Source organism: Tetranychus urticae, chromosome 3 (genome assembly GCF_039701765.1).
Source record: "Tetranychus urticae isolate SD_2017Ah chromosome 3, NJAU_TeUrti_SD_1.0, whole genome shotgun sequence".
Lineage (NCBI taxonomy): Eukaryota > Metazoa > Arthropoda > Arachnida > Trombidiformes > Tetranychidae > Tetranychus > Tetranychus urticae.
The window spans coordinates 19,777,326-19,790,671 of NC_142960.1; the positions used below are offsets into that span (position 1 = coordinate 19,777,326).

Here is a 13,346-nt window from a genome sequence, read left to right on the forward strand (position 1 = left end):
AACTCACAAAATTAGCTTGGAGCAACATTTTGGTACATTTGGGTTATTTTGCTCGTTTTTGGTTTTAGTTAGACCTCTTTCATTTTGTATCAGTTTCTTTGTTCTCGTCGTTTCTTTCTGTTAAGACAACATTCCATAAGTTTAAAAACTTGCCTAGAAGAGATTAACCTTTGACATTTACCTGTTTGCTGGGCCATTATCAACGCTTTTTGCTTCACTTTACTCAGTCTCTTCCTGATATTCACCTGTGTCGAGTTGGACCAAGGCTTCATCTATTCCTTGAAATTGAAAGAAAACTGGATCCCAAATATTTTCGTCAGCCTTTAAATTAAAGGCTTTATTTCATAGATAATTCTATGAGTGCTGGTCAATAGTTAAAATTTAATGAGAAGAGTGTCAGTTGTGTGTTGAGTTTTATTATTTATCGATGGACCATTCAAGACAAGATCTGGAAACCAAGGAACCAACCAAAAAATCTGGTAATGTTTTAAATTCATCAAATATTTCCCACTCTATTATGAAATTCAAAATAGTTCTCAGTTATCCCACGATTGAATCCTCGTTGAGCTAATGAATGTAAAACATCTATTTTATGTGAAATTATGTGACAGAGTCAAACAATGATGGCTTTCGTGAATTTGGACACAAGTCAACTTGTTCATCAACCTGTCCATCAAATAATCCTCGAACTAGAGATGAATATCGTAATATTGGAGAAGATTGGTTTGATAGACGATTAGGTCTTGTAAGAAAATCGAGTTCCGAGGAATCAGACTAGACAATCATTCGTGGGTAAATTACAAAAAAATTTTCAATATTAGTTATTAACTCTAGTTATATTCCTACAACGGGTAGGATCATGTGTAAACTAAACAGCTTTAATGATTCAATTGTATTTCCTTTTTTTTAAACAATTAACGTTTTCTTGACAATCATTGCATCAGATACCACTCAACCCAACCTCACTAGGACTGAATATCTTGCTCTTTTGTGACATGTAATTTCTAAACAGTTTTAAACATAAATCAATGAATATTATTGAATTTAACAAGACATAATCAATGTGGTTTTTCTGAAGCAAATTGTCAAGTACAAAGACTTACAAACATTATTGCTCCTTAAGATTTTTTTCAACCAAATTTAATACTGAATTAGACTGTTGGTTTGATCAGATTAGCTTCCTTGGCTAGTGAATAGAAGAGTGAATCTTTGTTGTTCAAAAGATTCCTTGGTTCATCAAACTCAATGATTTGTCCGGCATCCAAGACCATTACTCGATCCGAATCCAAAATAGTGTTTAAACGATGGGCAATGGTTAAGATTGTACATTCTCCAAATTGAGATCGAATAGCTTTTTGAATCAAATTATCAGTTTCTAAGTCAATGGCAGCAGTGGCTTCATCGAGAACTGAAATTGAAAAGAAAATATTTATAATGTAAGATTTGCTTATTGACATGCAATCAATGATGATGTAAACGACAAAAAAAGTTTACCTAAAATTTTTGGTTTCTTAAGTAATGCTCTGGCCAAACATATAAGCTGTCGTTGACCGCAACTTAATTTTTTACCTTCCTCTGTTATCTTGAAATTTAGTCCACCATTTGCTGCGATGAAATCTGCAAGTTGAACATGAGACAATGCTGTCCAAATTTCATTTGAAGTATATTGGTTGACTGGGTCAAGATTGAATCGTAAACTGCCACCAAAAAGGACGGGATCTTGAGGTATAATAGCAAGACGAGATCGAAGTTTGCTCAATGGTAAATCACATATATCGTAATCATCAATATAAATTTTTCCTCCTGAAGGTTCAATCAGACGAAACAGTGCTAATGTTAATGTCGATTTACCTGCTCCAGTTCTTCCAACAATACCAACTTTTTCTTTTGACTTTATATTTGCTGATATTCCTTTAATGATTAATTCACTTCCAAATTGATAACGAGCTTCATATTTATCAAATGTTATTGTCCCTTTGCTAGGCCAATCATCCTCAGGATCAATTTTACCTTTATACCAATCCTCTTCATTTGAAATTTTACAATATTCCAATATTCGTTCAACAGATACGATGTTAGTTTCAAAGTCAGATGCCGTTCGAACAAACCAACTAAGCTTGCCGGTAAGAAGTATTGAATACGATACAACAAGACCAACTAAGCCAGGTTCTAAGGAATCTCGAGCAATAACTGCAAATATTGTTGTAGACAGAGTGATCAAAATACCAAAAAACTCAAGTCTAGTACTTAACCATCTATTTAATGTAACACTTAGATATAAACACGATATATTCAGATCAACTTTCTTGGCTGATTCTTCCATAAACTGTTCTGACACATCAAATGCCCGAATAGTGCTGAATCCGCTCAATGTTTCACCAAAATGTGTATAAATGGGTGATCGACTAATTGACTCAAGACGCTTCAATTGACGAGAAGTGGCCATGTAAATAACTTGAACAAACCCGTAAACAATAAAAATTGGGATGAATGTTGCTATAAATGTAGGTGTTTTCACAAATAAGATAATAAAGGATGCAGCTATTCCAAAAAAACACCCAAGACAGCTACTGCGATATGAAAAAACGAGGAAAATGTTAATGTGCGCAAAGATAATTTTTCTACCAAATTCATTTGATTTGAATGTATAGTTGGCAAAAACTTACGTTAAGGCTTGAGGAAGGGTTGTATCAATTGAATCCATGTCTTTTGAAAATCTGTTCAATATCCTACCCAAAGGATTTGAATCGAAAAATGAAATCGGTGCATGGAAAACGTGGAAAAGCAAATCGCGATGGAATCCAACTGATGCTTTTGATGTGCCAATTACAAGGGTCCAAGAAACAATAAAAGTTACAATACCTTGATAAACAAAGAATTAAATTATTCATTACTATCAATAAACATTCTAAAAAAATTAAAATTGTATTGTCATTCATTACCTTTTGCAAGTCCAAGAACGCTGTAGATACCAATTCCCATCTTTGCATTTACAAGTATTGAATCATTTACTGCTTTCTCCTTGGTGTCTAAATCTGACCATTCAGATAACCATACATTAGATGCCAATTCAAATCCCTCCATTACAAAATGGGACGCAATAATCAAAAAAGTCCATAAAAATGTAACCATTTTAAAATATTCAAAATAAACAACAGATTTCACTGTTCCAGTTTCTGTCGTTTCTTGTCTGATTAATTTATGTCTCTCGTCTAGATCATCATCATTTTGAATATTAACATCTTTAGCTTCAAATTGCTGATTATTCTGACTAGTTGAAGTTCCCTGTGAAAGTTCCTCCACATATTCAACAAAACGAATTTCAGATTTCATCAGCTCTTTGTAGGTACCAGTTTCACGTATCATACCGTTATTTAGAATGTAAATTTGATCCACTTTTGTTAACAGATCCAATCTATTGATAACCACAATACGAGTCTTATCTTTAAGAAGTCCACTTTCTGAAGAAAAAACATTTTCAAATATATGTGCAGACACATGAGCATCAACAGCACTCAGCGGATCGTCCATAATATATAGATCAGAGTCACTGTAACAAGCTCTAGCTAAGCTGACTCTTTGCTTTTGACCACCTGACAAGTTTATACCTTTCTCACCAATCTCAGTTTCATCTCCTCCTGGTAGATAAGAAATGTCCAGGTCGAGAGCACAAGCCGATATAACTCGATCATATTTACTTTTAATATAAGGATTGCCAAATAAAATGTTTTCACGTAATGTCGTATTTTGTATCCATACTTGTTGTGCTACAAAAGCCATCTTTAATTTTCCATCAATATTAACACGACCTTTCACTTTTTTCATTTCACCCAAAATCGCATGTAATAATGAACTTTTTCCCGATCCAACCGGACCAATAATCGCTACAAGTTTACCTTGTTCAATTTTCATATTGATTTGTTTCAAGTTTGATTCACTTAATAACTTATAAGTTTCGTGATCCTTGTCAGTAATCGATCCAAATGCTTTTCTTTCTTTATGTTCGCTCCTTTCATCTTCACTTATCACTTGATTCCACATGAAGTAACCATCTTCAACTGTAACAGCAAAATCTGGTCTATCATTTCTGGTCACATATGGCTCAAGTTCATTTGCGCTCAAAAATTCGTTGATACGTTTAATAGATACTGAAGTCTATAATAAGATCAAAAGAAAAGGTAAAATGATTCGAGGTTAACATCAACAGAACATCAAGATAACATGCACACTTTCATTTAGTCATGATCTTACCGATATATATAAAGATGTTACATTAGGAATCATCGTTAGAGGAAAACGAAGAATGTTGAATAAAGATAAAGAAACGAACGCTTTCTGGGCCGTGAGTGTTTCGCCTTGAACTAAGATAAAAGTAGCAAATGTTACAACAGAAACAATTGTAGTTGAACAGCTCCATAGAAAAATCGACACACAATGGAGAAAGGATAAACTTTCAAGATGATCCAATTCTTTTTTTCTAAGTGCAATTACATTTTGGAGAAATGGCTCTTCCCAAGCATAAAATTTGATAATTTTGATACCACTTAGGACTTCATTCATAAATTTGACCCGTGAATCTTTTTGCTCCATGGATTTGATCTGAAACTTTTGTCCTATACGAACCATTATTGCATTGATAGGAAGCATCGTGATCATAATGAGCAAACCGAAGAACGAAGAATATCCCAATTCAATGTATAGAAAATAAATGGCAACCCCAATTTGTAATGGAATGGACCAGATTAAATTCACAAAGGGCAAAAAATCCATGAATTTTCTTGCATCAACAGAAAGTAAGTTAACCTTTTCACCAGAAGTAATTTCTTTACCAATTTCATTGCCCAGTTTGAGTGATTTCTTGTATATAACCGCAGTCAAGGTTGAGCTAACTTTCATCCCGATTATGTACATTCGATAAAAATAGTGGTTGATGGAGATAGTTTGCACAATTGATGCAAGAAATAACGCAACAACAATAGCATACCCATGCCAAACTGGTTCGTCTGATTGTTTTTCAATAAAATCAATCAAATACCTTTGGGAGAAAAATGTAAAAATATTCATCAGAAAGGGTTTTTAAATCAAGATGTTAAGTAAAAAAATTACGAGGATGAAATTGGATGATCAACTTACTTTAACAATTGTGGTACGATGAATTGAGCAGTATCGTGGAGAAGCTTTAAAAAAGATCCTACCAGAAAACGATAACCGAAAATTTTTATAAAAACGGGAATAACTGATAATTCTTGTTCATCCGATTGCAACTGCTTCACATTGGGAGTTTTATTTTCATGGAAAGTCTTTTTTTCTGCTGAAGATTCGAATACTTGAATAAGATTTTTAGTTTTCATATCATCTCGAAGATCCCAGAGATCTTTAGTGGTTAAAATTTTTCTCCATCCTAGCCAAGCCAGTGGACTAAACCACAAGAAAAAAAGGTGATTGGGAAAAGAGGCTTTCGTTTCTGGATTGATACCATAGCTATCCTTTTGGGCACCTGTTTCGGAATGATCTTCCAAAGGTGGATTAGGTACATCGGCAAATGAGATGACAAAGAGTAACAAAAAAATCACAACAGATTGTGTATTGAATAAGTTGATATCAAATGGAGAGTAATCTTCAGGATAAGTCCAAGTTTGAAAGCTGGTTATAAATGACGTGATTGTTTGAAGAAATATGTAAATCCATATTGTTACACTAGTGTGAACACCATGTAACCGATGATAATGAAATAATGTTAAAACAAAGATCTAGAAGAATACAGCAAATTATAATTATAATATTAATAATTAAAAAGTAAAACAAATTATGTTGATCAAATTAATAAATATGTAAAGACAAACAATAAGTAATACTCAATCATCTCACTGTTAAGCCTTTCATCAGCTGTGACCGTTACTTTTATGCAACTTTCAAATTTTCAAAATTCAAATTGTGCAAAATATTCTTTCCTTTTTAATCAATAATAAATTTTTGATTATGATCAATTGAAAAGATTGTTTACCCAACTAAATGGATAGATTCAAGTTATTATGTACATTTTATAATGGATTCTAGATGAAATAAAAGGTTAGATTAATAATGTCGTTCTTGATATAATTTATGTACAATGAAAGAATACAGAATTTAATGACATTAACATTAAAAGTTGCAAATTTATCGTAGATTTATATTTTATTTAATCTAGAACCCATTATAAAATGTACTCAATAACTTGAATCTATCCATAGTTGTGTAAACAATCCTTTTAATTGATCACTAAATAATAAATTAAATTGCTGGTTTGTTAATTCTCAGATCTGATTGAACCACGAACACAAACTTGAAAATAAAAGGGTCATAAAGATAGATACTTACAAAGGAAACAATGTTCAATATTGGAGCCAAAAAATCGACTGGAATAATTGATTCAGGTGAATAGGAATGTTGATAGATAGTTTTGGATAATTGTAACACATAAAGAAGAATGCAAATCAAAGTTAGTATGAAACGAGATGAATTCTGAAGATTCCATGGAATCTTCTGTGTTTCCTTAACACAAGTATCACTCTTGACAAGCTGTTTGATGATTGTGAATAACCAAAGAAGTCCTGTTGGTAACCAGTTAAGCACTGTTTGACTGAAACATCGGCTTAATTTGGGTGAAGTTGTATTCCATGTTTGATTGTTGCTCTTTGGAGACGAAACAATTAGAAACAATTAAGATCAAATAAAGACAAATTAAAATTAACTGACACAGGACTTACCCAGAAGATGTTTTCATGACACAAAGTTTCAAAATAAACTGCATCATCAACGGCAACCTCAACCATTGGCTCTGAATTTGTTTCAAATTCATCCATTGCCGAACAAACAGTTACCTAATAAACTCAATTATTATTACTGACTATTAAATATCTAGGTGACTTGGAGGACCGATATTAACCTGTTATTGAGCTTGCTCACCATTTGAATAACAATTTCAATTTTCTTGATAATAGTTTCTTGTAGATTTGCTATTTTTAACCGTCGATTCACAATGTTTTTTATCAAAATGGTTTACACACTATCAAGAATAATCAAGCTTCATTCAGTATAATGTCTAATCAAGTTGCTGTTGTAGCCTTTTAGTGATCAAGATCAATATTGAATATAAAGTAAACATTTTCACAAGTTGTTATAATTTAAGCTATTAATTGAATAAACATTTTTATTACAGAATCAACATTAATTTCCTTCGCCAAACAGGCAATTAAGATAAATCTACCAACAGATAATTCAAACGTCATGTCTAGAACACATTGTTTTAGAAAGTTTCAAGTTAACCACTGATTCTGATAAAGTAAAGTATAAAAGTTAATATTAATACATATTTCACCAAAGATTTTGTTTCTAAATGATGAGAAATGGTCTGATAATCAATGATCAGTTGGATTCGGCGAGATCTCGTACGTTTAATTTGGTTCCGGTAATATTATATTCGAATGATTCACATTAAAATGAAATATGATTAATTCAATCATTATCAAATCAGTATCAATCATTTATATACAGAGATAAATAATATTCAGGGCGGTTACTTAATCTTGAAGATCAGTAAAGTCTGTCATAATTGAAGATGGAACCAGAAAATGTGAAAATTGAAGCAATATTCAATGGTGTGAAAGCGTTTCATATTTGGTAAAATGTTTTCATCCGATAATCAGGAAAAATCATCATTTAAGAGTAATAATTTAACTTTTTCAGCTTTAAACCAGAATATTAAAAATGAAATCTTTCATTGCTATTGTACTCAGCATTTGTTTCGTTAAGTCTTCTGGTACCTCTTCTGATGCATTAGAATCGTTGCCAGATGAGCTTATCGAGCTCTTCAATTCTAATGGTACAACATGGAAGGTAAGTAGTTGTTTTTTCCAAGTCATATTAATCCATCATTTTTTCAACACGTTTCAGGCTGGAAAGAATTTCGATGGATTGAGTTTATCGCAAGTGAAAAAGCTTTTTATGAGCTCAGAAGAAACATTGACCACAAACGTTGAACAAATATGGCATTCAGATAGTGATTCGCACAAGGAATTTGATGCTCGTACTGAATGGCCGCATTGTCCATCAATTGGTCAAATTTTTAATCAAGGATTCTGTTCACCTTCATGGATTTACGCATCTGTTGGTCAAATGGCTGATCGTATCTGCATTAAAACAGGTCAAAATATTGATGTTAAAGCAACAGTTGAACACATGATGAATGGCAATTACGACTGCAATAGCAACTTCAATACAGCTGATGGTGCTAAAGCTTTCCGATATTGGAGCACAAAGGGAATCTTCATTGAAAAACCAGAAAAATCTTCAAACCAATGTCGTTGTCAAATAAAGATGAACGATGAATATTTCGGTGTTAGTAATTATAGATTATCTCAACAGCTGGACATAATAAAGGAGATACTAAGCCGAGGACCAATTACTTTTCACATCGAAGTCTATTTAGATCTACTTTATTATAAATCAGGTTTGAATGACATAATTTATTGAACAATTATATTTTTACAGTTTAGGAATACGTGATCTTTAAGAGCTTAGATTTTGATCGGTCATAGATCTCGGAAAATTAGCGCTCAATTTGACGTTATTTTAAAATAATTGTGTCTGTAAGCTGCCATCTATGTTTACTTAAAGGAAGGATTGCAAATTATTATTTTATTATAAAATAGCTTCAATTTTTTCATCTGTGATAATTAATCCAAGGAAGTCGATTGAAATTTAGGAAAATCTACTCATGAGATTAGTTTGATACAAAAGTATAGTACCACCAACACCAACGAAATACAATAAACAATTTAATCAATCGATCTTACCTTGGCTTGTGAGTTTAATGCTGTTTTGTCCCACACTCTGTGTTTAATTGTGATTTCATTGTCGTTCAAGGTGTTTACCAAAGAACCAGCGATGTAAAATTAGGATCTCATCTCGTTAAAGTCATTGGTTGGGGTGTTGAGAATGGTGTCGACTATTGGCTTATAGCTAACTCTTGGGGCACCAAATGGGGTGATAACGGTAAGTAAATTAACGAGATTTTTCCACGAGATCATGATCTAATAATTTGCTATCTTTGACTCTTAATACAATAATGTAATTTTTAATAGGTTTTTTCAAGCTTAAACGAGGCGTTGGTGCACTTAGAGTAGGAGAAAATAATTATTCTGCTTTAATAGAGAAAAATACAAAAGTTCCTTCCACAATGGATAAAGAGCAACTTTTCCTAGTCGCTCACAAGTGTAGCTGTGGTTGTGATAAATCTTGGTAGACAGTCTGATTAATAGATGAAATGTTCATCAAATACGTTGAAAAATTTGTATTTGCAAGAATCTTAAACACCATTATTGTTTTACTTGATCTTTGAACAGTAAAATTCAGATGTAAAAACAATTTGAAAGCCTTTATCATGATTTCAATTGATGGGTTGAGTTTATTATTACGAGTCAAAATATTTAGGATATAGTTAAATACAATTTGATCACACTTGTATTCAGTGCAGTTACTTTTACATTGGATAGCAGTAATGTTCGTATTTAAAAGGTAATCAGTAAAGTAATTGGAAGTTGAGATTTTGATAGTCTATTTTCTGAGTAAACGGCAGAAGTAATTCCTCGGAACTCGAGTTTCATACAAGACCTAATCGTCCTTCAAACCAATCTTCTCCAATATTACGATATTCATCTCTAGTTCAAGGATCATTTGATGGACAGGTTGATGAACAAGTTGACTTGTGTCCAAATTCACGAAAGCCATCATTGTTTGACTCTGGCACATAATTTCACATAAAATAGATGTTTTACATTCATTAGCTCAAAGAGTGTTTAATGTCGATCGGGGTTACTGACAATTATTTTGTATTTCATAGTAAGGTGAGAAATATTTATAGAAATTAAAACATTACCAGATTTTTTGGTTGGTTCCTTGGTTTCCAGATCTCAACTTGAATGGTTCATCGATAAATAATAAAACTCAACACACAACTGACACGCCCCTCGTTAAATTTCAACTACGGACCAGCACTCATTGAATTATCTATGAATAAAGCCTTTAATTTAAAGGCTGACGAAAATATTTGGGATCCATTTTTCTTGCAATTTCAAGGAATAGATGAAGTCTTGGTCCAACTCGACACAGGTGAATATTAGGAAGATACTGAGTAAAGGGAAGCATAAAGCGTTGATTATGGCCCACATTATCAACGCTTTCCGCTTCCCTTTACAAGTTTTTGAACTTATGGAATGTTGTCCTAACAGAAAGAAACAATGAGAACAAAGAAGCTGATCCAAAAAATGGCCCTCACTAAAAATCCAGTAAATTCACACTTATTTTGACCAAAAAATCAGAGCCATCTATTGGTATCACAGCTCTAGCCCTAGCATGTACAGTGCTAGGATAATTCAAAAAGTACTCTCGTCTTACTATTGGCAATATAATAGACGGCGCTGATTTTTGGTCAAAATAGTGTACCCCAAAAACTGCTCAAAATGTAAGACTCCAATTACCTGAACCCACAACTCAGGATGGCGCATCTTATGCCTCCCTTACCTGCAAACTAGTAAGACAAACAACAATAAAGTGAATGTGTTCAGACACAAACTGCCCATCGGGTAACTTAAGGATCTGAGGCTATGAACTTTTTGAATAAAGAAAGTAATTTTCACGAAGAATGACAAAAAATAAATGAATGAAAACCTATTGAGGAGTTTAATTCAAATTTGACATAATAATAAATTTACATTCTTTTTGTGAAGAAAGCGAATTGGTTTGTCAGCATTTCTGGATTATCTATTTCAGATATCTTGGTCGCTGAGTCTAATCTGCTCATGGATGCCACTTTTCTTGATCCAGTTCGATGTGCATCACTAAATTTAGTAGAAACTGTTGCTAATTTAAATCTGTCAATTTCCTTACGAAGATAATAAATACCAAGTCCAAGAATCAACAATAAACTTAATGCCAATAATGTGATAATAGAAAATTTAAAAGAAGAAATAATTTTAGGTGTGACAGACTTCTTTTCTTCCTGAGCAGTTAAAACAATATTTAATCGATGCGATCCAATTTCAACCAACGATACCCATTCAGTCGATTTATTACCATACTCTAATTTAATTTTACAGGTCAAAATATTTAGGATATAGTTAAATACAATTTGATCACACTTGTACTCAGTGCAGCTACTTTTACATTGGATAGCAGTAATGTTCGTATTTAAAAGGTAATCAGTAAAGTAATTGGAAGTTGAGATTTTGATAGTCTCCGTATTTGCCGAGTAAACGGCAGAAGTAATTGCTGGAGGAAGGTTGAGATTTACACTGAGGTTCGGTAATGTCAATGGATTTGAATGCGAGTAGAAAACGAAGTTACCAAAAGCTGGTAATTTACCAGGAAAAGAATCAAATTTACAATATATGTCTGAATCCGAAACGACGGTACAATTAAGTTCAATCGGCTTGGTAACATTGGCCAGCTTTATATTGACTTTTAGATCCTGGAAAGAGTTGTAATATTGACCAATGAAATGAAATGGTACAGAATAACCAGGAAAATTATGCCATTCAGTCTTGTGGAAGATTGGATAAGGATTCGCTTGAAGAGGGAATGATTGGAAAAAACTGCCCGCCACGTAAATTGATGCATAACCAGGCCAATAAATACCAGAAGGGAAATTAAGCAAACAATTGAAGATGAATGTTTCCGTGTTTGGTGTGGAACATGGGAAAGTTAAATTATTGGCAACAATTTTCACTGTAACAATATGTTTAGTTGCAATACGTTTATATTCAAATCTTATTTTTGATGGATGATCTATCATAATGGATTGAGATAAGATTGATCCAAACAAAGGATCAACAAGGTAAACGATATCTGATAGCTCAAGATATTCAGTCCTAGTGAGGCTGGGTTGAGTGTTATCTGATACAATGAGTGTCAAGAAAACGTTAATTGTTTTATAATAAGGAAATGCAATTGAATTATTCAATCTGTTTAGTTTACACACGATCCTGCCGGTTGTGGGGATATAACTAGCGTTGATTTTGATTAAAATATTGAAAGTTGCTTCCAGTGTCACATTGATATTTAATACATTTCCATTGGGATTGAAGTTAATCTCTAGGACACCATTTGATAAGATCAACGGATTTATCACTGAGCTTGGAGCTAATTTTTTCCAAACTGGACATTTGAAGTTCTTTTGTGAGACGCACTCCAATCCACAGAGGTCACATTCAAGAGTAAGTTTACATTGGTGTTGAGGTAAAATATTGCAGCTGTAAATCGGACGAGGAATAAAAACGTTGAAAGTGTTTGGATGGTAAAGATAAATAATATTCCTCTGAGGGTGAATATAATCAAGTGATGCATTGAAACGAGTAATAACTGGGTTAATGTCTTGGTCAATATCTTCCAGTCCATTGATGATAAAGACATTATTTTTTTGAGCAATTATGAGCGTCCATTTATTGAACGGACTTGTTATTTCAAATTCAAATGTGTCTTGAATAGGATTTTGTGGTGTCACCGAAATTTCATCAAATCGGATATATGTAGCGCTATAATTTTTACTTATATTGTAATAGACCATTTCGTTGAAGTAATTTGAATCCCAACATGAATAAGGTCTATCTGTTAGTTGACATTTGCTAACATTGCGCCCTTTTGCCGAAATGGCCCGTAAATAGGGTTTCTGTGATGCCTTATCACAATTTTTACGACTCAAGTCAAGCTGGCGATTAATCTTGGCAAACTTGTAAACACATATGTGAATTGAGCCTCCATCATCAAGATAACCTACTATAATGTATTGCGCGGCACTGAAAAATTTCACAAAAATGGGTAAAGTTGGTGTTTCTGCACAATCTTTCAACTTGAGGATGGCTCCATAATTTGGGATAATAATCCCTCTCGGAACCGTCCACCAGTGTTCCGTACAAGCTCGAGTAACTGAAACTGTACCCCTGTCATTAGTAAGCGCTAGATAAGCATAAGTATAATCACCAAAACCGTGTATACCCAACGGTGTCCCAACATCTTTCAGATCATAACTGATGGTTGGAACAAAAAAAGTCTGAACATCACAAGGAAATAAACTCAAAAAGGCTGATTTAACACAATGGTCACCATATCGAACAGAATCGCATTTGTGAACAATCATAAATCCTTTCCAACTATTATGTGAAAATGCTGCTGGATTTTTAGCCATCATTGTTGGTGCACAAAGCTCAACCAATTTACCATTGATGATGTTACTAGACGCATAATGTGTACCATTAAATACGACATAATAACTCAGACCACTGGGCTGCCAATAACGGATTTTGGCACGGTCT

The 13,346-nt window shown here is 33.2% G+C and overlaps 2 protein-coding genes and 1 long non-coding RNA gene across 5 annotated transcripts; 1 reads left to right on the forward strand and 2 right to left on the reverse strand.

Moving 5' to 3' along the window:
• Nucleotides 1-650: 650 nt before the first annotated feature.
• LOC107362923 (ATP-binding cassette sub-family C member 1-like) lies at nucleotides 651-7,713 on the reverse strand. 2 transcript variants are annotated; one of them, XM_089269096.1, is made up of 9 exons: nucleotides 6,747-6,896; nucleotides 6,358-6,672; nucleotides 5,134-5,750; nucleotides 4,252-5,035; nucleotides 2,943-4,155; nucleotides 2,667-2,862; nucleotides 1,495-2,570; nucleotides 1,104-1,408; nucleotides 651-774 (listed from the first exon to the last, which is right to left on the reverse strand). In XM_089269096.1, exons 1-8 carry the CDS (start codon nucleotides 6,840-6,842, stop codon nucleotides 1,152-1,154), a joined length of 4,554 nt encoding a protein of 1,517 aa, XP_089125222.1. In that variant the 5' UTR covers nucleotides 6,843-6,896; the 3' UTR covers nucleotides 651-774; nucleotides 1,104-1,151. The 2 variants fall into 2 exon arrangements, with proteins under 2 accessions (XP_089125222.1, XP_089125221.1); XM_089269095.1 differs by lacking the exon at nucleotides 651-774 and having other exon boundaries at nucleotides 794-1,408; nucleotides 6,747-7,713.
• Nucleotides 7,169-9,405, forward strand: LOC107362934 (cathepsin B). Of its 2 annotated transcripts, XM_015930076.3 has the most exons (4): nucleotides 7,587-7,875; nucleotides 7,933-8,488; nucleotides 8,905-9,033; nucleotides 9,123-9,405. In XM_015930076.3, exons 1-4 carry the CDS (start codon nucleotides 7,747-7,749, stop codon nucleotides 9,281-9,283), a joined length of 975 nt encoding a protein of 324 aa, XP_015785562.1. In that variant the 5' UTR covers nucleotides 7,587-7,746; the 3' UTR covers nucleotides 9,284-9,405. The 2 variants fall into 2 exon arrangements, with proteins under 2 accessions (XP_089125226.1, XP_015785562.1); XM_089269100.1 differs by having other exon boundaries at nucleotides 7,169-8,488.
• Nucleotides 9,406-9,427: 22 nt separating this feature from the next.
• On the reverse strand, nucleotides 9,428-10,361 carry LOC107362924 (uncharacterized). The gene is made up of 2 exons (XR_016199802.1): nucleotides 9,917-10,361; nucleotides 9,428-9,780 (listed from the first exon to the last, which is right to left on the reverse strand). It is a non-coding gene; the product is annotated as an uncharacterized LOC107362924 (long non-coding RNA).
• Between the last annotated feature and the right edge of the window lie 2,985 nt (nucleotides 10,362-13,346).